General features: G+C 46.6%; 3 protein-coding genes across 5 annotated transcripts; 1 reads left to right on the top strand and 2 right to left on the bottom strand.

Annotated features, from left to right (window-relative positions):
- Positions 1–2,245: 2,245 nt before the first annotated feature.
- LOC133514906 (ubiquitin-conjugating enzyme E2 variant 1-like) lies at positions 2,246–7,853 on the bottom strand. Of its 3 annotated transcripts, none has more exons than XM_061847003.1 (4): positions 7,613–7,853; positions 5,862–5,935; positions 4,818–4,943; positions 2,246–2,643 (listed from the first exon to the last, which is right to left on the bottom strand). In XM_061847003.1, exons 1-4 carry the CDS (start codon positions 7,692–7,694, stop codon positions 2,497–2,499), a joined length of 429 nt encoding a protein of 142 aa, XP_061702987.1. In that variant the 5' UTR covers positions 7,695–7,853; the 3' UTR covers positions 2,246–2,496. The 3 variants fall into 3 exon arrangements, with proteins under 3 accessions (XP_061702987.1, XP_061702978.1, XP_061702996.1); XM_061846994.1 differs by having other exon boundaries at positions 5,787–5,935; positions 7,613–7,844; XM_061847012.1 differs by lacking the exon at positions 7,613–7,853 and adding an exon at positions 7,095–7,279 and having other exon boundaries at positions 5,787–5,935.
- A 985-nt stretch (positions 7,854–8,838) lies between these two features.
- On the bottom strand, positions 8,839–18,182 carry peds1 (plasmanylethanolamine desaturase 1). The gene is made up of 6 exons (XM_061846981.1): positions 17,646–18,182; positions 15,411–15,530; positions 15,253–15,344; positions 15,019–15,163; positions 13,151–13,363; positions 8,839–13,087 (listed from the first exon to the last, which is right to left on the bottom strand). Exons 1-6 carry the CDS (start codon positions 17,764–17,766, stop codon positions 12,966–12,968), a joined length of 813 nt encoding a protein of 270 aa, XP_061702965.1. The 5' UTR covers positions 17,767–18,182; the 3' UTR covers positions 8,839–12,965.
- Positions 18,183–18,940: 758 nt separating this feature from the next.
- cebpb (CCAAT enhancer binding protein beta) lies at positions 18,941–22,095 on the top strand. Its single transcript, XM_061846970.1, has one exon. It carries the CDS (start codon positions 20,086–20,088, stop codon positions 20,941–20,943), a length of 858 nt encoding a protein of 285 aa, XP_061702954.1. The 5' UTR covers positions 18,941–20,085; the 3' UTR covers positions 20,944–22,095.
- Positions 22,096–24,108: the final 2,013 nt, after the last annotated feature.

Raw genomic sequence — 24,108 nt, 5'->3', positions numbered from 1 at the left:
ATTGGACACGCACAACAAACTGAATGTGTGTTTGTCTTCATTTCAAACTGTGCGGCCGTTGGTTTCTTTTCAAATCTGCACAGTATACACTATATTACTTTATGTACCGTTGTCGCTCCGCTGCTGCGGATCAGTAATACGATACTGCTGGTGTAAACTTATTTTTTTGGGGGGGGGGGAAATACATCCAGTACATTTTAATGCTACTGACTATTTTTGCCCCAAGTGGAGGAGTCCAAGTATCTCGGGGTCTTGCTCACGAGAGAGGGAAGAACGGGGCGGGACGTCGACAGACGGATCGTGCGGACTTTGTTGTGGTAAAGAGGGAGCTCGGTCCAAGGGCGAATCTCTCAATTTACCAGTCGACCTACGTTCCTACCCTCACTTACGGGCACGAGCTGTGGGTCGTGACGGGAAGAACACGATCCCGGGTACAAACGGGCGAAATGAGTTTTTCCATCCGCAGGGCGTCCGGGCTCTCCCTAAGCTCGGTCATCAGGGAGGGGCTCAGTGTCGAGCCGCATTGAGAGGAGCCAGGTGAGGTGGCTGCTGGGGCGCCTGATTCAGACTCCTCCTTGGTGAGGTGTTCCGGGGGATTTCCCACTGGAAAGAGACTCCGAGGATGATCCAGGACACGCTGGAGAGACTAAGTCTCTCGGCGGGCTTGGGAACGCCTTGGGATCTTTCCGGAAGAGCTGGAAGAAGTGGCTGGGGAAAGGGAAGTCTGGGTATCCCATGCTGAAGCTACTTCCCCCGCGACCTGACCCGGAAAAGCGGTAGAAAATGGATGGATGGAAGGATGGCAGTAGATAAATTAATTTCCGTATGTACTTGCCACCATCGAATAGAAGACCATTCATTTCTTATTTCTGTTGCTGTGCCTCGCTGCCATAAACAGATGAACAAAGATACATTTATTGTAAATATTTTTTTTTTTTTTTGGGGAATAATGAACCCATTGATGGTCAGGGTTGGCTTTTTTTGCCTTCTTGAAATCAAAAAAAGATCAGAGGAGCAGGCCACACTTCTTTTTCGTTTAAGGCCTCTCGCGGGCAGCGTACCAGAACTGGGACGGCTTTCTTCTCAGTTCTGTGAAGTGGTGCATACTAAAGACGTGTTTATGAATTGATTGTTATTCTAGAACGACACTTACGCATTACTAATACTGATGGATTAGCATTTTGAAGACAAACTTGGTTGCACACTGACCTTTCTCGCTTTCTTCTCGCGGAAAACGCTCCACGAGTACTTGAGGCAGCCACGTTGGGTCAGGAACTAACTCCGTGCTAACTTTGGCCGACGAGTTATCCTCTCCTGATACCAAATTATGCCTTCAGATTAAAACGCTTCAATATTTTGATATACTGAAGGAGAGACTGCGTGAAAATCGGGACGTCCCAAAAATGGGACGCTGCCCACGAATTTAATTACACACAAGTGTATACATTGAATGAACGGGTCGTTTAAGTGGACCCATCGCCCCATCGTGTGATCGGATCGCTGATCTTTTTTTTTTTTTTTTTTTTTAAACTTGCTGATTGGTCCCGAAAATCCTGATCGTGTAAAGCAGGGGTGTCAAAATCATTTTTATCACGGGCCACATTGTGGTCACGGTTTCTGTCAGAGGGCCATTATGACTGAAACCATGAAAATCTTTAATTGAGCCATCATCTTCACAACTAGTTTTGGAATCAGAAATCAAGGCTAATCTGTTTTTCAACTATTGTTGATGTTTTGTAACACAAAAATGCTTGCAAAATATCAACGTCATCATTTGTTGATATGACAGTTAAAAATCCTTGAAGTTATACACATGATTTGCCTTGGCGGGCGACACAAAGCCACGTGGCAGGCCGCATCCGGCCCCCGGGCCTTGAGTTTGACACCCGTGGTGTCAAGCCTAATATCGCCTCCAGTAAGAGTACAGTTTATACTTTGGTTCCACTTTTGTCAACATCGCTGAAGTAAAACCTGAAAGTGGAGGCTCGTTGAATATGATTGTAAATTATGACTATCAAAAGAAAGCGCGATGACAATTTTGACGGGAAAGGGTCGATTCATTTCTCCTCTCGAGGACAGCTGACGGGCGACGCGATCCGATTACGACGAAACAGAAACCGCTTAGCCGTGCCTGCAGACAAAAATGTACGCTGGTCAGAATTGTCATCGGGTTCGCGTGAGCGCTGCCCACGTCAAGACGTCAACCACCTTTTTTTGTGACAAGAAGGCAACACACAAACACGTGTACGTCATAAGATTATTTATGTTATCGTACAATCTGCCATGTCCACAAATCATAAAAAAAAGGACGTACAGTCGAGCAATGATCACAACCGAGGAAGTCAGCCGGAATGGCGGGATGTGTGCGGCTATCGACGAGTGCGCGTCCGCACTCTTGCCGAGCGTTTGGGCTCTCGCGATGACGGGAAGTTAGCCGGCCAAAAGGAAGGTCGGACGCGAAGGGGAGGAAAAGACGGGAGACAAACGGACGCAGCCTCAGTTGGTATAGATTTGGCCCTCGGGTGGTTGCGGAAGCTTCATGTTCTCCTTGCAGGTCATGAGCCGCCGCAGTTCCAGCAGGACGGTCCTGATGCTGTAGGAGTTCTGCCACTTGGCCAGCGCGGTCACCGCGTGCATGTCCACCTACAAAAAAAAAAATATATACATATATATATATATATATGTATATATATGTATATAGAAAATCAGAAAAAAGAAAAACACGTCAAACAGAAGCGCTTGTTGCTCAAGATCCACTCCGATTGATTCGTCCCCTGGGCTGCGACCGGCTGAGGGTGTACCTAAGAGCTGGGATAGCCGTCAGCACTCTCGTCACCCTCGTGAGGATAAGCACCTCAGAAAATGAATGGATGATTGATTCCGTCGCGGAGCGTAAATTGGCTCGCCAAAGAATAATTCACACTCAAGGTAGAAATCAATTTGTCACGCTTCCTAACCTGTCGCTCTGACGATGTTTGCGGGGGCCTTGTTGCCTCCCTCCTGGAGTCTGTGTCAGATTCGAGTATCTTTCGACTCTTGAGCAAAAAGCTTCCGAGAACGCGCCATTCATTGTTTTCTTTAAAGCCCCACTGACATGAAAAGCATGATTTGCAGTACCTTTTTCATAAAATAATTTAAAAAAGGCAGCCGGAAAGGACCCATCTGTTTTTTCAACCACAAAATATGATCGTGACGTACAGTGATGCCTCGGCTTTCGACCACAATCTGTTCCAGAAAACGGTGATTTGTTCAAAAACCAAATCGATGTTTCCCATTACAATGAATGGAAAAAAAAAATAATGCGTTCCAAGCCTAAAAAAAATTGCCTTTTTAAAGCTTTTCCTGATAATGAACTGCATAGTAGAAACACATGTATAGTTAAAATCCTTTATATAATAAAATAATTCAAGAAATATATTAATTTTTGCTTAAAATGTATGTTTTAGAGTGTTTTAGAGCGTCACCGAGGTTGGGAGCGCATCGCCGTACCTGTAGCGACTCGGCCCCCAGCCTTGGAAACTTTTTTTATTAAAAAAGGTGCAGAATAACTTTAAACAAGCAACTTGCCTTCTTTGGAGCTATGATTGGGGGTTAATACGGTCGTCCTCCAGAAGAAGGAAAACAACAGTCACTACCGCGACACGTCTGTGTACAGAGGCTGTGTTACACACAACAAAAAAAGTGCGCCGGTCATTTCCGGGTTTTTTCGGTGGTCGTTCGAATTGACAATAACAAAACACGTCGTGGGTGGGTCAGCTGCTCGCGTCGCGCGCATTGTTATTTCCGGGTTTTTTTCGACAGCGTGGGAATTCACAACAAAGCGTGGGTCAGCTGGTCTGGCCGCACGCAATATGTTATTTCCGGGTTTTGTCGGGGGCGCTCGAGTACCGATTTTCGTTTGAAAACAGAAGCAAAATAAAATCCCAAAATTTTCATTCGAGAACCGATTTGTTCGCAAACGAGGACGTTTGAGAACCGAGGCTTTTTGTAACGCCCACCATTAAAATCCTCTCGAGGGATTTGTTTTGGAGAAGAAGCAGGAAGTGACGTCATCAGCAGACACCCACTCGGGCGGCCTCGTGTGTTTGTCCCAGTTTTACTTGCGGGAAGGTAGCGCTTTGTTCCTTCATGTTAGCCAAAATGGCGGCTCGCTGTATTGCTGGATATTGCTCGAACACTCGGGAGGATGGATTCATTCTTCATACTTTTCAAAAACACGCGATTCGTGGTGAAAAATGTATTGCATGGGTGCAAAGGACGAGAGCTTCGTGGGTTCCAAGTGACAGCTAGGTGTGTATACGGCTATTAAAGAAGAAGAATAATAGTTGCGGGGGGCAGGGGGAACGTAACCCTTCTTTCAGCGAGCGACCACAATACCGGCTCATAGCAGTTGACATGCTCTTCGCTCATATTTATTTATTTTTTTCATGTAGACATTGAAGTAAATAATACTATATGTATTTTTCATGACAATATCGATTTTAGAACGTTTGGAGACATGTGAGTTGGACTTGAAAGAGCTCTTGACAAGCACAAGTTTGTGACCTTTTCAAACAACATTTCCGACGACAAGAGTAAAAATGTTTAGCTGAAAGGATGTCGGCCTCGAGTTCGTTTTACTTGACTAAATGGAGATTAAAAAAAAAAAAAAAATGCCCTTTAAACCAAGACGACAGAAGCACAGCAGCGACGAGAAACAATATCTGCGGCCAGTCCCGTTCTTCTTTTTATTTTGTCAAGACAGCGTTCCAAAATGTATTTCTGCTGACAGGTCAGCCGCCGAAGAAGGAAGTAAGATGAGGATCGAGCGTACATACCACGCCGTTGGAGGTGTGCACGCCGTTCAGGTTTATCTTGGTCACAAATCTGACAAAGGGCGGCGATTCTGGGTATCCTGGCCCGCATTCAACCTTCAAATTGTACATCCTGTTTTCGTAGCTCGTCTGTAAAAAAAAAAAAGAAAAGCGGTCGCACGGTGAGTGCGCGTCGAAAAGGCTCGACAAGGCCGACATTTCGTCACGCGTGACCTCGGTTCGCTGGACCCATCCCGGCTGATTCTGGGGGAGAGCCCGCAACGGTGGCCCGACCGCCCTCCAAACATTATGGCCGACGCACGACTTTCAACGAGCCTAACGTGCGAACGCCACGCAGGAAGGAAGGAAGGAAGGAAGGCCAGTGTTGACAAAGGAACTCCGGACCGCCACCATTGGGCTGCGTCATGCGCTTATCATCATCATTTTCACATTATTTATGGTTGTCTCCGGATGTAAATTGAATGGTGGGACTTGACACTGAATATTTTGTAAACAATAAGCAATCGGCGTTATTTCAATAAATTAAATCAACTATGTATTTGTCGCAAACTTGTAAAACCCACTCAAGTCCCCAAGATTTCTACTTAATTCTAATTATAGATTTGTGTAACTTCCTCTTTTTGGTAGTTTTGCATTTTTTTTTTGTCACAGATCTTCATATTTGCCAAAAATATTCATTGTTGTTATTTCCAAGGGGAATATGAAAAGCCAATTGATTGCTTTTTATTTTTATCTGGAGTAATAGCGTCAAGATGCTGCCGCTTACAAGTTTGTGTAACTTCCTCTTTTTGGCAGTTTTGCATTTTTTGTCACAGATGCTCATATTTGTCAAAAATATTCATTGTTGTTATTTCCCAGGGGAATATGAAAAGCCAATTGATTGCTTTTTTTGTGGGATTACAGAGTCAATATCCTGCCGCCTACAAGTTTGTCTACATATCCGGAGTTCGAGTACTCGAGTACTGTACTCACTCGCGGCGGGCCGAGGATGACCCCTCGCCACCGAGTCAAGGTCATGTCCTCGTCATCCTCGAGACCCCAGCTCACCGTGCCGTCCCCGACGCCTTTCTGCCCTTCCTCCAGCTCTTCCAGTAGCCGGAAATTGCGAGGAACTTTAACTCCTGTGAGCGCACAAAACAAAACAAGAGGTGGGAAAAAGGTACTCATGCGTTCTACAGTACGGTAATTACCTGCACAGAATACATAAAATGGATAAAAGCAGTAATACTGACTGAAATACAAGTGTTTAACTTGTATATAACTCGAAATGTACTAAAGTAAAACGGTCAGTCATATTCAATGCCCATTTTAATATCCTGCCACAAGAAAAAAATACACACAACATAGTTGTATTCATATTAAGGAAAAAAAAAAAAATCCCACTATTGTTAAGCGCGAGCTAGCTTTGGCCCAACTTTGAAAATGTTAGCTTTGTTAATGCTGTTAACAGTTGTGAGGACCCGGGTTCGATCCCGGCCCCGCCTGCGTGGAGTTTGCACGTCCTCCCCGTGCCTGCGTGGCTTTTCTCCGGGTGGGCACTCCGGTTCCCTCCCACACCCCAAAAAAATGCAACATTGAACAATTAGCATAACTTCAAAAAGACCCCGGATGGGGACTGGGAATATTTGATAATCTTCTCCAAAATGTATTCCATTACTGTAACTAATGTTCCTGGTGTTTTTATCTGCACGGTGTCAATCAATCAAGATTTCATCTGTTTGCTTTTACCTCTCTATTCGCTTTTTTTTTTTTTTTTACATCCCTGGACGTTGAGAAAGGAAATAAGCCCTTTTTTTTTTCAGAGAAATCAGAAAACTCCATACTCGATCGAAGTACAGCCACTTGGAAAATCTAATTAAATATTTCATAAGAGCAAAACAAAAAGGTCAAGTATTTGTAGGCTGCGGGCCAGATGTGAGTTCGCACTCGCGGTCGCCACAAAACACATCTCAGATCCATTTGAACGGAATTCCGCTTCTCTCTTGTGAGTTCCTCTGTCGTCATCTTCAAATCGGGTCCTCTCGAGCTCGGGAAAGAGGAACTAAATCAGGCGGTGTCGCTCATCTCCGGGACGCGCCGAACCGAGCAAATTCCGCAGGCAGGCCCGCACCTCGTTTCAGGGTGAGCGGAGTCAAAGAAGTCGAGCAAAAAATACGAAACGGAGATTTGCTGCATCGTTCGGCCTCTGCGGTGAAACGTGACCGTACAGCATGCATGCAAAAAAAAAAAAAAAAAAAAGACGGGAGAGACGCGATGCAAAAACAAAAAAAAAAAACTCACCTGGCAGTCTTCCCTCTCCTTTTCCTGGCTACACGATTCTAGGGTAGCTACGCGCAAGTCCATAATACGCAGTCGTGTTTGACTTTCGCTCGGTCGCTCGGTCGGCACCGCCTAAAGGAGGCTGACTGACTACAAGTGTTAGCAACTTGGCAAAGAAAGAGCAATTTTCGCCCAGTGGCTAACAGCCGAGCCCTTTCCAGCCAAACGCCGCTTAAGTAGCCTCGCACGGTCGTTCGCCTATTAACATGGAAAATAGAAAATATCTTTGCTTGGTTCCTAATCACTGGCACGTAGCTTATTGAGCTAATGCCGCTGCGTCCAAGTCATTCTCGCTGGCGGCTCCGGCGACGCGACGTTTTGGATATTAAAAGATAACGAACACACTCGGCGTTGGTGACGTGCCCGCTGGCGACTCATTAACTGTTTAGGGGGGGGAAAAAATGGGAATTGTTTTGTTTTGTTTTTTTTTTTTTTTTTTAAATTGGCGGTATTGAATCGTTTCGTTATCGAGAAGTTACCTGATCCGGCGGCGAGCGCCATGTTGGTGGTGCACGACGGGAGCGCGCACCGAGCTGAGCCCGCGGTCGACGTCACGGGCATGCGCGCGCAAGCTCGCTCGGCCGCCGAGTCTTGTTTGTTTGTTTGTTTGTTTGTTTTTGTTATTTTCTCGAGGGGGCGGGTCAGATATAACTTTCTTTTAAGAGAAACTTAAGAGTAAAGTGGAGGCAAACACAGAAGCCTACAGGAAGTAGGGACTGCAGGAAAGTGCAGTTCAGGGTTAGGGTTTTATGGAGCTCGTGCAAGTGACGTCACAATTTTTCACACCGCCATACTGCCGGTCAAGAAAAGGTGCTCGACAGCGTGGGAATGCAAAAGTAACCATTTTTAAATAATATGCGCCCGCAAGATAGCTTAACCGCCGAGTCTTTTTTTGTTTGTTTTGTTGTTTTCTTTAGGGGGCAGGTCAGATGTAACTTTATTAGTTTTACGATCAAATTAAGAGTAAAGTGGAGGCAAACGCAGAAGCTGACAGGAAGTAGCGAGTGCAGGAAGGTGCAGTTCAGGTTTAGGGTTAGGGTTTTATGGAGCTCGTGCAAGTGACGTCACAATTTTTCACGCCGCCATACTGCCGGTCAAGAAAAGGTGCTCGACAGCGTGGGAATGCAAAAGTAACCATTTTTAAATAATATGCGCCCGCAAGATAGCTTAACCGCCGAGTCTTTTTTTGTTTTGTTGTTTTCTTTAGGGGGCAGGTCAGATGTAACTTTATTAGTTTTACAATCAAATTAAGAGTAAAGTGGAGGCAAACGCAGAAGCTGACAGGAAGTAGCGAGTGCAGGAAGGTGCAGTTCAAATTGGTTTTATGGAGCTCGTGCACGTGACGACACCATTTTTCATGCTGCCATATTGCCGGTCAAGAAGAGCTGCTCGACAGTGTGAGAATGCAAAAGTAACCATTTTTAAATAATAATACGACCTATGCCCGCACCATTCAATTGGAGTTTTAAAACATTGGAGAGGAAAGGTAAAAGAAAACAATTGGGATGAAGCAGTTGCACTTGCATAAGTGTGCACACCCTCGTAACTGCAGGTCCAGAATGAAGCAATCCCATCCAAGTTCGCGTTCAATGGGAGTCAACACGCCCTCGCCATCTTGGTCTCCATTTTTATTGTGTTTTTTTTTTAAATTAGTACATCACAAAAACCTGCCAACTGTGTTGGTAGACATTTTTGTTTTATCCAATTAATGATATGAGACTGGTTTGGTTTCAGGTAACTCAGTTGAAGGTTCGGTCGCGTTGCCTACCGCGTAAAGTAAATAAATGAGAGAGGAAAAAAAAAAAATAGTATAAGTACTGGACTTTTATTTAGTTATAAATAAACAGTTTAATACAGTCTACATATTGTACATCTCCCGAATGGAAGACAACAAAAAGGCATCAAGGTATATTATTGTGATATTTAGAATTTGATTTGCCTCACACGAGGGGCAAAATTAAATCAATCCATTAATTTTTTTTTAAACATTTAAGTTGACAGCATGTACAATAAGTCCAATTAGGAAGCTGATAAGGCAATTCAATATCCGAGCAAGTCAACAAAAGGGATTAAAAAAAAAAAAAACTTGTCAAAATATGCCATGAACAGACCGACCCGCCGACTCACATGAATCTTAATCATCATCATCATCTGGTGGGAGCAGAAAAATCCCTCGGCGCAAAGTCAAGAACAAAAATGTCAATCGATGCTTTTCGATCAATGAATCTCAAAGCGATTGAGAATTTAGATGAGCCTTAATCGCAAATAAAAAAAATGGGCTTGACTTGACGTGAACTCCCATTTTTAGGACAAAATGAGTTATGGCATGTTGGAAATTGTTAACATTTGTAGCAGCATATTTACACGGAACCTGGTCCGAATGGAATCACAATAATCATCGTAATAATCATCATAATAATACGCCACTGTGGTGTCGAACCAAACACCGACGTCGCCCGTCGGCCCGAATGTTCGGACCGGTGGCGCCAGAAGAGGCACAAAGCAACATCCAATGGCCAGCGTGTACTTTTTACTGCACACAAAACTGCTTCTCAAATGACCAACTCCACAAGTACTACGGAAACTACAGTTAATGTGTTTTTTTGTTGTTGTTGTTGTTTTTTGTCAAGGTTGCAGCAGCATCACTTTGACCAGAAACCGTATACCGTCATTTCCGGCCTATAACGGCTAATTTGTGCATTTTTTTAAAACGGCCACAAGGGGCCACTCGAGCAGAAAAGTTAAGAGTGACACCGGTGGAATATATGTGCCGAAGAACTGACTTTTACCGGTGTTTTTTTTTTTTTTTTTTTTTTTAACCAGCCCTGTTAGCGCCGCGCTAGCATTAGCTCTGCGCTAGCGTGTCGCTGCTGTTACTTCCGTGTCGCAATGATTTTTACCGGTAGTCTTTTTTTAAACCGGCCCTGTAAGCACTGCGCTAGCGTTAGTGCCGCATCACAGTGATGTAGTCATATTTGTTTTTATTTAACCGGCTGTTAGTGCTGTGCTACCGCGTTGCTACTGCGTAGCTGCCGCGGCTGGTTTTTGTTTTGTTTTTGTACCAGCCCTGTTGGTGCTACCGTGTTGTTGCCATGTTAAGCTATCAATGTGGGCCCTTGCGGCATTTCTACAGGTGCGGCTTTTGTATGTACCAAATGTTATTTCCTTTGCAAATGTCCTGGGTGAGGCTTATAACCAGGTGCGCTCTGTAGGCCGGAAATGACGGTACTTTTCCTTATAACCACTCACAAAGACCTAAAATACAAATAGAATTGTCGGAATAATGCCAACATTTTTTTAAGAACTGTGGTGCAGCTGCCGTGAGAAATCGTCATCAAGATCGAATTTCACTCAAATTATCCAGATTTTTTGTTTTTTTTTTTTTGTTCAACTCTAAATTGCCCCTCAGTGTGTTTGCGAGTGCGACTGTTGTGTCTCCGTTGTGCCCCGCCTCCTGCCCAATGACGACCGGGAATGGCTCCGGCACTCCCCGCGGCCCTCGTGAGGATAAGCGGCCCAGAAAATGGATGGATGGATGGATCTTTTTTTTTATTTGTTACAAATACATAAATCTTGGTTCATTGTGTGCCGGTGAGCAAGAGTGACAGGCAGAAGATGAAATGAACAACTTGTCGTCGTTCATACAACAGAATAATAGCAGTGTTGAACTAAATATGCAGAGATTTCACAAATTTACACAAAAAATAAAGATCCATATTTCGGCATTGATACTTTTTGTGGTGTTTTTACTTGGTCACGCGCTGCGAGATATTTCTTAATGGCTCGATAAAGGTCGGGAAACACCGTTTTCATAGCTCCATTTGAATGTAATCAAGTATGACGCATTCAAATATTAATATTACATGGTATAAAAAGATGTCGCCGGCTTTCGAGGAGCGGAAGCGCCGCGACAGTCAAAACTTTGAAGCTGGTTGCTCACCAGGACGCTCCTCGGAATGAAGACAGTTTGCGTAGGCGATCCGAGCCTGAGACACGTTGGCTCGACGACGTGGCGAAGGTCACCGAACGAACCGCTGATCGGATTCCGACCTGCTGCGTTCGCGTTCGACAATTTAAAGGGGACGCGTTCCTTCGCTCAATCGGGCCGGCGCCACGTCGTACGCGGAACGCGGCAGGATTTCCTTTCGTGGTGCACTTGAAATCAAAAGTGTCTCAATTAGAGCCTTTAAATCGCTGTAAACGCTTCAGGAAAAAGCAAAAAAAAAAAAAAAAGGCATTCGACGAGTTAAGACATGAAGTTGACGCCGCAGACTCGTTTGCGGTAAACACAAATGAAACGAAAAAGCTTCCCACAATCCCGCCGGTGACTCACGAAGCCCTTTTTAAAGTCACCGAGGGACTCGACGCCGACGCAAAATCACATCTGCGCTGTAGCATCTGTGAATAAGTGAGACACAAGTTGAAAAAATGTGCGGCGCGTAAGGCAGTTGGACAGAACAGACGACTGACCTGACCGGACCGGACCGGACCGGACCGGACTTAATGCACTCGGGTCACGACTTTCGGTACAGTCGCACGCGAGTCATCGCGGCAGCTCGACGCCTCCTCCACGAAAACGTTTACTTTCAAATCCTCATGTTTTGTTTTGTTTTTTTACCAAGATTTATTGTCGGCCTTTTCGTTTCATTCATCGAGTGAATTAAATATGACAACTTTTAATATCATGGACTCCGGTATACCATCCACTTACTATTAATACAAACTAATAAAAAAAAGAAAAAGAAAACATCCACGCTTGAGATAACAAATTCACTACAGAGCTGCAAGTGGCCAAGAGCAAAGTTGGAGATAAAATGAAAATGTTGTAATTTTTGTGGGAATGCAAAAAAATATTAGATGAGATTTTATGACGCCAGCCGGGTCAGAACTGATCTGATGTCTTTTTTTTTTTTTTTTTAAACTTGTCATTTGATTTTCGAGTTAAAATGTAACGATCGTCTCATCTTTGCAAAGCCACGCTTAAGATGGCTTTGAATAAATCATCTTGAGTCAAAAATGTGCTGGCTCAAAAAATGTAACAGTCCACGTACGTCTCAATAAATTTCAGTGTGTCAAAAACTTCATTTAGTTAAGTAGCTCAATTAAAAACGGGAAATACACTAAATTTGGATTATTGTAGCGTACAGCAAACGAAAAGCCTAAATTCACCATTTCTAGAAATTAGAATATTACGTCATAATCAAGAAGCAATGTCAACAATTTTTAACGTACAAATTAGGTGGGAATTTGCCGTCTAAAATGTTTTTCTCCAAAAAGAGTTTCATGAGTCTGAGTACTGAAATAAATGAAGTTTTCTACCATATTGTAAATTGTTGAAATGTACCCGCAGTTATTCATAGTTTTTCTTTTGCTATCAGCGTTAATGAAGCATTTTTAAATGAAAATTTTGACTCTTGAGCGCCAAATAGACGACAGATCGGGCGGCACTAAATAAAGACGTTTGGATTCGGGGGGGGGCAGAACCAGAACCCAAATGGGGGGGGGGGTCACTCCTGATTTTGATCATCTCCTTACGTTTGCGTGCAGTTTCATAATGCGAGCAGTTGGATGTGAAAATATACGTCTACATATTGCCGTTATGAAATCACCACCTCCACCGTGTGCGTATCGTGAACAAAAACGAAAGACAAAAGTATCCTCTTGAAAAACAGAAAAATGTGCAAGAGTTACTACTGCTATGGCATCAGAACCTGCTTAGTTTGTCTTCGTATGGATTACGGTCAGGCCAAACCGGGCCGGGGGGGATTCGGGGGAGGGGGGGGGGTGAGAGGGGGGGAGTCGTCTGAGGTAGGGCGAAGTTAGCCGGCGACGTTACTTGACTTTATGAGCCCATCTGAGGTCGTCAGCCCTCGGCTTCTCTCCCGTGACCCCTTGGATGAGATCCTCCAGGTACCGCCAGAAGCCCACCTTCTCCAGGGGGTAGTTGAGCCAACCTGCCGAGGAAGAAGACGTCAACTCGGCCGCCGTTCCGGGGGGCGCGGCGCGCGGGGGCAAACCTGTGGTGATGCAGAAGTACGTCTCGTGCGGGGAGACGTGATGGACGCGGTGGTGCTTGCGGGGCAGGATGACGTGGCAGTCCTGCAGGAAGACCACCCAGCGCGGAAGGCCGAAGTAGGTGTGGGACCACTTGTGGATCTGGTTGGTGAGGGTCACGAAGATGCCCAGTGCAAAAAGGTAGCAGTACCACGGGTACAGGTGGTAAATCTCGGCTGAGGGTCAAAGCGGAGGCCGGGTTAGCGGTGACAATTTCACGCCTGCGCTCGGTCAAGCGTCGCCCCTCCCGCCATTTTTGCCGCCTTCTTTCGGCACCCGGAGCTTTTCGCGCCTCCGTTTTGTCCGACCGTTGGGACGTTCTTCACCTTCTGGCTACACACGAGAGAGGCCCGGGTCTGACTTCAATAATATCAGGATTGGACCGCTAACGTTGATGATAAGAAAAAGGGGGAATCGCATATATGTCACATGGGCAAAAAAACAAAATCGGAACAAATGTTGTGTGAACATAACCTACGACTTCATCTAAGTGCAAAAAAAATATATGTTTTAAATCGTTAAGGTAGAATTTTGTACTTTCGAAAGATAATCAATCCGCTCACGGGTTGGAGGTATCAAGATGCTAATTTTCTGATCGCTCGTCTCCGGACAAATGTTTTCTGTTCCTCCTTTCCCCCCCGCTGACATTTTCCAACCGAAAGCGCACACCAGGAAGCGGTCACGGCCGAAAACCGCCAGCGGGGTGAGAGAACTTCTCTTTACTCGAGAAAAAAAAGCAAAAAACAAGTCACAAACCGAGAAATCGAGAGGCGATCATGAAAAGATGAGGAAGGATCACGGAGCGGGATTCATGCGCTGGTGCCCCCTCGGCTGTCCGCGATAAAAGGAACCTCGACAAAGTGGAGATGTTGAACGTTTTGAGGGAGTGTCCGATTGGAATGTTGACTGTCGGCTCTAAAATGAATGTTTATTCCTCTGTCGTCGCCATCTTTAGACGTTTTTCCGAAACCGTGTATCACCATTTTCACGCCGCCATATTCCCGGTCAAACAGAGCTGCTCGACAGTGTTTGGGACATTGAACCGGCGCAGAATATTCGCAATGCCCAAAACTGGTTTTTCTGTTGGTTGTCACAACAGACGAGACAGATATTCAAAGAGCTCATTCTATGGAATACCAGCTGGAAAAAAAAAAAACAGAAAAGATGGATGGATTTCGACAATCAAACGTGATGGATGGTGCCCGACCAAAATACACACACGCCTGTGTAACGATCACTTCATTTCAGGTAGAAATGATTCTTCTCAATCTCAAGTTCCCAAGAAGTACTCATCATGCCAAATTGGCTCATTTGAGAACAATGCGTGAAAAAAAAAAAAAAAAAAAAAACAACAGGGAGTCGTCTCCAACGTACACGGAAGCGTGTTGCGGCCACACCTTAAACTCCGGTAACCCTCTCCGTGACAGATGTTTTTTTTTTTTTTTTTAAAATATGCATTGTTCTCAAATTAGTCCAATGTGTATTTAAAAAAAGAATCGGTCACATGTGACATGTGGCCGCAACACGCGTCCGTGTACGGGGCTGAAGCCTATCCCGGCGGTTTATTTTATGAATATCTCGAAGTATTGTGGTGAAACAATACCCCAACTGTGCGGCTCGGGGACGTTCCGTCCCCCTCGCTTGCAACCCAAAGATGTATTTTTGTTGCGAGTGATGCTTTACGCGCATTTTGATTGGCGACACTTTCGACGACGACCTCAATGCGCACCTGCCATTTTTCTGCACGGCACGCCGGATCCGACGCCCTCCGGGGCCTGGTCGACACCCCCTGAGTAAAAAAAAAAAAAAAAAACGAAAAAAAAGGACTCACCGGGGGAAAGGGTGAGGAAGTTGAAGGCCATATTGGCGAGCGGGACGATGGTCAACATGCAGTTGTCGCCGTTGGTCTCGATGAAGTCGTGACGGGTGATGGCCGTGGGGTCAATGTGGTGCTCTCGGAAGGGTCGGATGAAGGCCTGCGAGACGGTCGAAAAAGAGAACCCGCGTTCAAAAAAGAAAAAAGGACTCCTCGTGGAGAAAAAAAAAAAAAAAAAAAAAGGACGACCTTTCCGAAGATGGGAAGATCCACCGATCCCCACGTGTCAGCCCCCCAATGAACAAGGCCCGAGGCGAAGTCTGCGGTGAGGATTCCTGCCGCTGCGCACGGGCTCAAATTCAGGATGGCGTCAGTGCCGCGCGTCTGTTCTTTCGATCGGTACTTACCGATGCCCAACAGGATGTACCACAGATGCCCCAAGTGGAAATTGGCAAGAAGGTGAAGGAAATTGAAGGCCATGAGAGAGAAGCACAGGAGGACGCTAACCCACTCTTGACATCGTTTGCCTGCGAGAACAGGAGCAGCTTCTGTTACAGCCATTTTGGAATGCGCCTGGAATGCGAGGCCGGACGAGTTTTGCAAAACGCACCTTTGGCTAATGTTGAAACGAATGGAAAAAAGCCAGTTTATGCAGTGATGCGGCTAATTTGTGCATTTTTTTCTGACAGCCGCAAGGGGCCATTTGAGCGGACAAAGTAAGATTGACGACGGTGGAATATATGTGCCGAGGAAGTGACTTTTACCGGTCCGGCCCTGTTAGCACTACGTTAGCATGTGACTGCTGTGTCAGTGATTTTTACCAGTATGTTTTATTTTTTAACCGACCCTGTTAGCACTAGCGTTAGCGTTAACGCGGCGGCGCTAGCGTTAAACTCTGCGTACCGTCTTTCCGTGTAAATAACTCGTGTTTCAATGTGGGCGCTTGCAGTTTTTTTTACACAGGTGCGACGTATGTATGTACCAAATGGTATTTCCTTTACAAATGTACTGGGTGAGGCTTATGGCACATGTTGAAGCGTGGATGGGGATGTTTGGGAATGGCCAGAAGTTTACAAAATACAAAACTCACAAAGAGACTTTTCAGCACCGGGAGCGCTCAGACCGCCACACCGGTAATTACGGTATTAGAACGCAATTCAATCAATGTAAAAAAAAAAATAAAAAAAAATCGGACAATCACTGACAGCGTAGTCGGGGTACATTGCGCCCACTTCGTCGTTTTCATCTACTCAGCAATTACTACAGGATTATTTCTTGCTACAGAAACGCAAAATCATATGTTTAGTGAGCATTTGACAAAAAAAAAAAACAGCAGAGCGCACCGCGGCCAACGCCTCGCAACATGCGTCATTCTCGGGCATTCGCCAAATAGCCTGAAAAATACGGCAAGATTTGAGCAGATCTGATCGGCGCGCCGCCATCACCCGTCACAGTGACTTGTGTGTAAATGTCATTTTTTTCAACAACAACAACAAAAGTGTTAGCATACCGGGAAGCAAAGTTGATGACTTTGTTTTGAATTGTCTTTATTTTGTGTGGAATTTCTGGAACTTTAAGCTTCAACTTGCTGCCTCTATTTTGAAGAATATGCAAAAACGTTCACAAATTTCTTATTGTGACGAGATCGAACTCGGTTTCCCAGTCCACATAGCAGGATTGGTTTTCTTTGCATATCAAAGCAGAAAGTAGTCTGTCCATCCATCCATCCATCCATTCATTCATTTTCTTAGACACTTATCCTCACAAGGGTCGCGGGAGTTCTGGAGCCTATCTCAGCTGTCATCGGGCAGGGTACACCCTGAACTGGTCACCAGCCAATCGCAGGGCACATCGAGACAAACAGCCGCACTCGCAATCACACCTACGGGCAATTTAGGGTGTTCTATTAATGTTGCATGTTTGGGCGATGTGCCCACCCGGAGGAAACCCACACAGGCACGCACGGGGAGAACATGCAAACTACACGCAGGCGGGTCCGGGATCGAACCCGGGTCCTGCCCCAGAAAGTCGTCTTAAGCAGAAGAAATAAGTAAATGGGTCACCAGTCGGGTCATTTCTATCTCAGCGCGGAACTGTGGCGACCGTCCGATCTCCTGCAGCGTCACCTGCCATGACGTCGTTTTGTCCAAAAAGGTTAACACGTCATGACAGGCGACGTTCACGCGGTGACGTAACGTTCCTCCGCGACTCAAATCTCGCACGAAGTCAAAACTGTACGATGCAAATCGACATCAGGTGCTCGTGTTGTCTGCATGCAATTCGATCGCGAAATAAAAAAATGAGCAAAAAGGTTTTTGGCGTTGATCCGTGCACATACGGCGAAAGGCAAACATCTGTGCAGCTCCTCCTTCGTGTTTGGAATGCAAGTCGGGACGGGAAAAACAAAACAAAACAAACTAGGACTCAATCATGCAAATTCAAGCGACCTCACGTGATTGGTTCCATTGTGCAACAAGCTCTGTTGTGTCGCCGCTTGGTGTGTGACTCAATCGCACACCAAAAAAAAAAAAAACTGATTCTGGCGTCCTAAGCCCGGCTCGGGTGCGCGACAGCCGGCGAGATGTCACAAGCCGTCATCGCAAAGACCCGCCGGAGCGAGTTGGCGACACGCATCGACTCACCTGGCGAATATAAATTGGCCAATTCACGGGCACCCGCGTGCTGCGGACCCCACCTGGCCGCGCCCCGCTCGGACTTCTGTAATTCCTCCCGACAGCCGCTCTCGTCCACCGTTCTCGCCATTTCGCCACTTTGGGCCCGGGCCCTTCGGTCGAGTCTGGCTGCTCCTCGGCAGGAATCAACGGAAACGTCAACTTCTCAGCCCACACGGAGCCAAAGCGTTCCGGACCAATCGGCTGCGGGGAGCCGAGGCCGGCGGCCAATCGTCACTTGCAAAGCTGCTGACGTCGGACCAATAGCCTTGCGAGAGGGAGAACGTACTTCCTGACGACGCCTGACCCCACCCGAACTGTTTTTGGAAGCCCTACGAACGACGGGCAGCAGGTGGCGACAAAGCGTCATGTACGCGGGCTGAGGGGTCGCCGACCTTTTTTTGGAAACAAGAAGACAAGACCGACGACGTCTTGGGATTTCGACTCCGCTTTTGGGGTGCTCCTCTTGTGAGCGAGAGATTCTGGTTCTGATTTTCGGGTTTGCGTGAATTCCCAAGCCGTGAGAAGTTCAAAGAGGACGCCTTATTAATGGTTCTCTCCAGGATTATTTCAACGATTGGACCCGCATATGTCCATCATAAATCTGATTCCGAAATACATTACAAATAATAATCCAGCACTGATTTATTCAAACCAATTTGAAGCATATTTCTGGAAAGCAACATTTGCTCAAGTTAACCTGAATTGTGCGATTAGGCATCACCAATAATATTCATGTTACGATGATGGTGGGTATTTATTTAACCCAACAAAATTGCTAAAATGGGCCCAGATTTCAGCAGATTTCCATGCAATCTTTATTTAAGTGTATCATTTTGGAACATTTTTTTTTTTTTTTGGGGGGGGGGTTAGTCGTGAAATGTTTCTCACACACACACACACACACACGGAAAACGATGCTAAAACTGCTTCTCAAAGATGTTCGCCACGTGTTTCTCTTTGCCACGAGATGGCAGAGAATGTTCAAGTTCAAACTTTCAAGACCATCGGGGTTGGGAAAACGACATCACCGGTACCGCTCAATTGGCTGTATATTTCTGAGCCGCTTATCCTCACAAGGGCCGCGGGAATGCTGGAGCCGAACCCAACCATCTTCGGGCGGGAGGCGGGATTCGCCCGCAACTGGTCGCCAGCCGGTCTCCTACTACCGAGAACCGAGAAACAGGAGTGCCAGTCGGACACCGTGAAGCGTGAATATTTTATCGTGATTTATTTTTTTAAAAATTAAGAAAAGAGCAATCAAACACATTAAAAGGGGTCATACATGTTCAGGAAAAACATTGATAATTTATAGGTCACTTCTGCTTCCGTGACAAAGCAGTTACAGTACAACAACTTGGGGGGGACTCGCACTTTTATGGTACTGTGAACATTTTTTTGCAATTTCTGCAAATAACATTATTAGTTGGATTTTTGAAGATTTCTTGTCACTAGAGTGGAAAGCAAAACAAAACGTTCATTTTACTTCTTTTTCTTTCGGCTTGTCCCGTTAGGGATCGCCACAGCGTTCATCCATTCATCCATCCAGTTTCTTTTGGCGCCTTATCCTCACAAGGGGCGCGGGGAGCGCCGCAGCCTATCCCAGCCGCCAACGGGCATGTTCCTGACCATGGTTTAGCTTCATTTATTTTACTTAATACCTACAAATAGCAAAATCTGAAAATATTCATTTTGCTGTGGTCTTTTTTTTTTTCTTCAACAGCCACACATCATAGTTATAAATTTTTGTTTAAAAAAAAAAAAGGGATGTAGTAAGAATAACCCAAATACAACGTTGCCAGACAATGACAGACCAGAAAAAAATCAATCTGGAGTTGCGTCGAGTGCTGACGTCACAGCTACGCAACAGCCTAAAAAAAAAAAAATGTAAAAAAGGCTTTTGAGCGCCTGGTGAAATTTTCCATGATGGTCTTTAGAGGGCGTGATCGGACCAGCTGTCAACAAGTGCTGCGGCTGTTGTTGACGCGCCGCGCAACTCAGCAGCGCGGTCGAAGCTGATCCATATCGGCTGTGTCAAAGTTGCAATGTTTCAAATGAAATTCATAATGATAGGAAGAGTGAAAAGCGTGGAGTTGAGGGTGAGGGTTTTAAAAGTGCGAACGTCACGTTACGTCACACACCTGCCCAGCTAAGCCCCGCCCCTCGGCCGCAATAAAACTTGCCCCGTGACAGGAAGACCTGCCAATCCCTGCCGAACCCTCAGCGAGCAGCGACCGGCGGCGCGTACGCACCGGGGCCACGCAGGACTTTCTTCGAGGCAAAACACCACAAGAAAGCCCCCACAAGACAAGAACAACAACAAAAACCCGACATTGCGACACTCGCCGAAAGCGACGCGGGCGCCCCCTCAGCCCTCCATGCTCGTGCAACCGGGCGGGTGTTAAGATCCATGGAAGTGGCCGGTTTCTACGACGAGGGCGGCTTTGCTATCCACGCGAGAGACGGCGGCTCGTACTGGCGGCTCGGCGACTCCATGACGGAGTTGGGCATCGAGGAGCGGGAGAGAGCGATCGACTTCAGCGTCTACCTGGATCCGACGGCGGCGGCCGTGCACTGCCCGCAGCTGGCGCCGCACTCGCACCCTCAGCAGGGCGACGTCTTCTCCGACTTCCTGGCCGAGAATAAACTGAAGAGGGCGGCCAACTTCAAGAACTACACGCTGCTCAACGAACTGGAGGCGGTTCAGCGAGACGGGCCGCGGGACCCCCGGGGGCCGCCGTCCTACGGCTACACGGACCTCCAGGAGACGCGCGTGGACAGCGTGCTCGCCTCGGAGCTGGTGCGCTACCGAGCCGCCAGAGACGACTGCAACCACGAGGACGTGAAGGCGGACAACGGCTCGCCCGCCGCCGCCTTCGACATGCGCCCCTACCTGCAGTACCAGTCGACCGGCGGCAGCGCGGGCAACGTCTCCACGGCGTCGTCCACTTGCTCCAGCCCGCCCGGGACCCCCGCGCCGGCGGCCCACAGCAGGTCCCCGAGGTCCCCGTCGCACGGCTCCAAGCTCTCCAGCGGCAAGGCGAAGAAGCGCCTGGACAAGGACAGCGAGGAGTACCGGCAGAGGCGCGAGAGGAACAACCTGGCGGTGCGCAAGAGCCGCGACAAAGCCAAAATGCGCAACTTGGAGACGCAGCACAAAGTCTTGGAACTGGCGGCGGAGAACGACCGTTTACAGAAGCGGGTGGAGCAGCTGTCCAGGGAGCTGGCCACCCTGCGCAACCTGCTCTCGGCCACCGGCCAGTGCTAGGCTGCCCCGCCCTGACCCAAAACCCGACCCATCCGCGGACTCTCAGACGTTGTTCGGATGTCGGATGGGTGCACGTGGGCCTGCACGGTGGTACGGCAACCGGTTTACGAGGACCCTTTGCGATGAAACTGAAGAAGTGGCTTGCGCGGATTGCGCAATCACGCAGCATTCTTTTTGTGCGTCGCGTGCGTGCGTGCGTGCGTGCGTGTGTGTGTTTTTTGTTTGGGTTTTTTTTGTTTTGTTTTTTTGGGGGGGGACACCTTAGCTTTCTTCTCGTCTCATCGTGGATGCAGTATTTGTGTGCGGGTTCGATAAAAAAAAAAAAAAAAAAAAAAACGCGCGTGGATGTCGACGTGAACGCTCCGAAGTGGAGCAGCGGCTGCTTGTCAAAACGAAGAGTTGCGCTGCAGTGAAATGATGCAACTCTTTGTAATAGTACGGGCAATGGATGAAATAAGTGGAATTATTTAATATCGACGAGGTGACATGCATTAAATGTACTTGATATTTTGTGGAATTAAAACCATTTTTACTTTGGTCTAAACGATTTCACTGCCACGTCTTTATTTTTTGGGGGAGAAGATCGGGCGGACTCGAACCCTGATGGGGGGGGGGGGACCGTGTCTGGCAGCCTTTTCAAAAGTGGGGGAGAATACAAGCAGCATTTTCTAATTCCTAAAAAAAAAAAAAACCCCAACAACAACAACTTACAGCTGTCTTGATAAATGACATAACAGTAGGCCCAAGTGCTACAATGTCGTGCTTTCTTATGATTTATGATGCCAACAATAAATTTGCATACAAGGAGCTGAATAAAGAGCTTGTGTAACGTTTTCGTGGCCCGCCGCCATCTCTCTTCCAAGATTTTCATGCGTTCTCCAAGCTGCTGTTGACATATTGATTTGACACAAAATGTCCTCAAATCTTTGCAGGTTACGTTTTTTTGCTGAGGGCAGCACATTTAAAAAAAAAAAAAAAACGGCTGGAACAGAAATGTTCGCTTTATCTGCGGCACGCGGCTCTGTCAATAGTCTGCCGGGTCCACTGGCCTGCTGGAGGGGGGTTCAAGGTTGCTGGCAAATTAATCAGCAACTAACCCTCCTCACACCGGCTCGGGTCACGCTTCAGACCGCCGACAAGCCGCAAGCCTTAAGACCGTCTTCTGCGCACACACACACAAAAAAAAACATGGCGGTCAGCGGAAAGCCTTTGGGGCACTAGTACGCCACTAACTAGTGCCATTCAACATCCTGTTTGAGGTTCTTGACTAAATGCACTACTAGCGTGCAACTTGAAAGACGTTTCTGTAAAAATGGAAAATGAGATTTCTCAGCACCGATTGTTGTTGTAGCAGCCACAAGTGCTACGGTCGTTATACGGTATCAAGGTCCAGAAAGTGAGCCAAAGCAAAAAAAAAACGGTTGACCTTTCGGACTTGTGGGGTTGGAGACTTTGGGTGACACCAGGGGTGGAGAGGCACATAGATCCATCTGGAATGAGCACCCTCAGCACCATGCAGTAGAGGACCATCGCGCACTAGTAGTAGGACAACTATATGATACGAGTTGACCGCTTCGTGCTGCTGGTACGACTCTCGTCGTTGCAAACTAGTTGATGTCCAGCACAAACTGTCAAGTGTCTCACTTCACTAGTAGCGTGTAGTTGTCCCGCTAGTATGGCAAGTTGTCCTCCTTGCGTGCAGAAATGTCAAACAGGAGTAAAAATAACAATACAAGTAAGAGAGTTTTTCTACCAATGCTTTCAAGTCTTGACGCAAGTGTGCTAAATTCTCTTCCAAGTGAGGATACAGAGCCAACTAGTACCCGGACCTTTAGATGGATATCAATGATATTGGGGAAAAAAAAAATGTCACATGACTTTATGTTAAAAGCCAAAAGTGTGGAAGTGTGAGGGGGGAAAAAAAAATATTATTGGTAAAGACACAGTTGAGCTACTAGTGCGCTGAATTGTCCTACTAGTGAGAACAATGAGCATACTAATCACGATTGGGTATAAAGAATATCCAATAAAAACGCTTTATGGGAAGCCAAATCTGGCCAAAGTGGCACTAGTAGTGGCAAAAATAAAAATCTGTGCTAGTTCTGAACACAGTTGCTCTACTAGTACCTAATCATCATCTATTGGTGAGCTGAACTGTCTTACTCGTGAGGATAAGGAGCATTTTGGTACTTGGCCCGGATCAATAAACAGCTTTCAAGTCGTGCGAGCAAACATTTGCTATCCTTGATTGAGCTCGTCGCAGTCGGAGGAGCAGCAGAGCGACTTTTGTAAAGAAGGCCTCAACCTCAACCACAACACAACGCAACGCAACGCAACACAAAAGCATATCGGTCAAAAAGCAAAACCAGGACGGGAGACAAATGGGATGCGGAGTCGATCCGTGACAATTCCGGTTGGGGACTGTTGACAAGTCGCCGGCCAGGAGAGAAGAAAAACCACCTCTGCGAGTTTTTCAAGAGAGGCCGCTTTTCACCTTTTCACGGCTGCCTTCGACTCCCCTTGCTTGTTTCTTCACGCTCGCGAGGAGATTTCCACTCTCCGAGCTCTCGACTATTAGGCAATCGCGCTCCCCGCCCACAATGAAGGAAGCAATTGTTATCCCGCATGGGGGGGCGCAAAAGCCGCGGTCGGCAACCGTCGGACGGAAGCCGCGACGCGTCGTCAAGTCTTTGCGTGGTCCCCAAATCGGAAAAACCAAACTTTGCGTTTGGAGTTTGCTGGCGACGTTTCTACAAGAAAACACTTATCGCAGTCTCGCCTTTTGTTTCACTGATATTATTATGATCATATCGCTGAGCAACTGAAGCGTCTCGGCAGTGTTTGGGGCGCATTCAATCTGGATGTCGTGTAAAAAAAAAAAAAATAATAATAATAATAATTCGTACACAAACAGCAAGGAGCTCCACAGTCGACATCGTATTTAATTATGTTATGACTGTATGTTTAATAATGGACAATAAATACGACAATCGTGCAAAAAAAAAAAAACAGATCACAAAACTTTTCACTTGGGTATTTTCCATTAAGAGGTCGGAACAGATTGAAGGCGTTTCATTCATTTCGATGGGGAACGATGCCTTAAGATATTTTTGACGAACAAGGAACAAGTTGAACTCCTATTTCAAGGCACCTGGAAATCGCGAA

Source organism: Syngnathoides biaculeatus, chromosome 2 (genome assembly GCF_019802595.1).
Source record: "Syngnathoides biaculeatus isolate LvHL_M chromosome 2, ASM1980259v1, whole genome shotgun sequence".
Taxonomy (NCBI): Eukaryota; Metazoa; Chordata; class Actinopteri; order Syngnathiformes; family Syngnathidae; genus Syngnathoides; species Syngnathoides biaculeatus.
Note: the sequence above shows the minus strand (reverse complement) of the source record. Positions and strands in the feature narration are given on the sequence as shown.

What these genes read in the sequence shown, in the direction of transcription:
- LOC133514906 (XM_061846994.1), bottom strand. Translation starts at nt 7,694, where the DNA reads ATGCCCGTGACGTCGACCGCGGGCTCAGCTCGGTGCGCGCTCCCGTCG. An exon ending in GGCGCTCGCCGCCGGATCAG is followed by an intron (nt 5,936 to 7,612) that starts GTAACTTCTCGA and finishes GTGCGCTCACAG; the next exon opens with GAGTTAAAGTTCCTCGCAAT. An exon ending in TCATCCTCGGCCCGCCGCGA is followed by an intron (nt 4,944 to 5,786) that starts GTGAGTACAGTA and finishes TTTTTTTTACAG; the next exon opens with ACGAGCTACGAAAACAGGAT.
- peds1 (XM_061846981.1), bottom strand. Translation starts at nt 17,766, where the DNA reads ATGGCGAGAACGGTGGACGAGAGCGGCTGTCGGGAGGAATTACAGAAG. An exon ending in GTACATCCTGTTGGGCATCG is followed by an intron (nt 15,345 to 15,410) that starts GTAAGTACCGAT and finishes GCCCGTGCGCAG; the next exon opens with CGGCAGGAATCCTCACCGCA. An exon ending in GTACTTCTGCATCACCACAG is followed by an intron (nt 13,088 to 13,150) that starts GTTTGCCCCCGC and finishes CTTCCTCGGCAG; the next exon opens with GTTGGCTCAACTACCCCCTG.
- cebpb (XM_061846970.1), top strand. Translation starts at nt 20,086, where the DNA reads ATGGAAGTGGCCGGTTTCTACGACGAGGGCGGCTTTGCTATCCACGCG.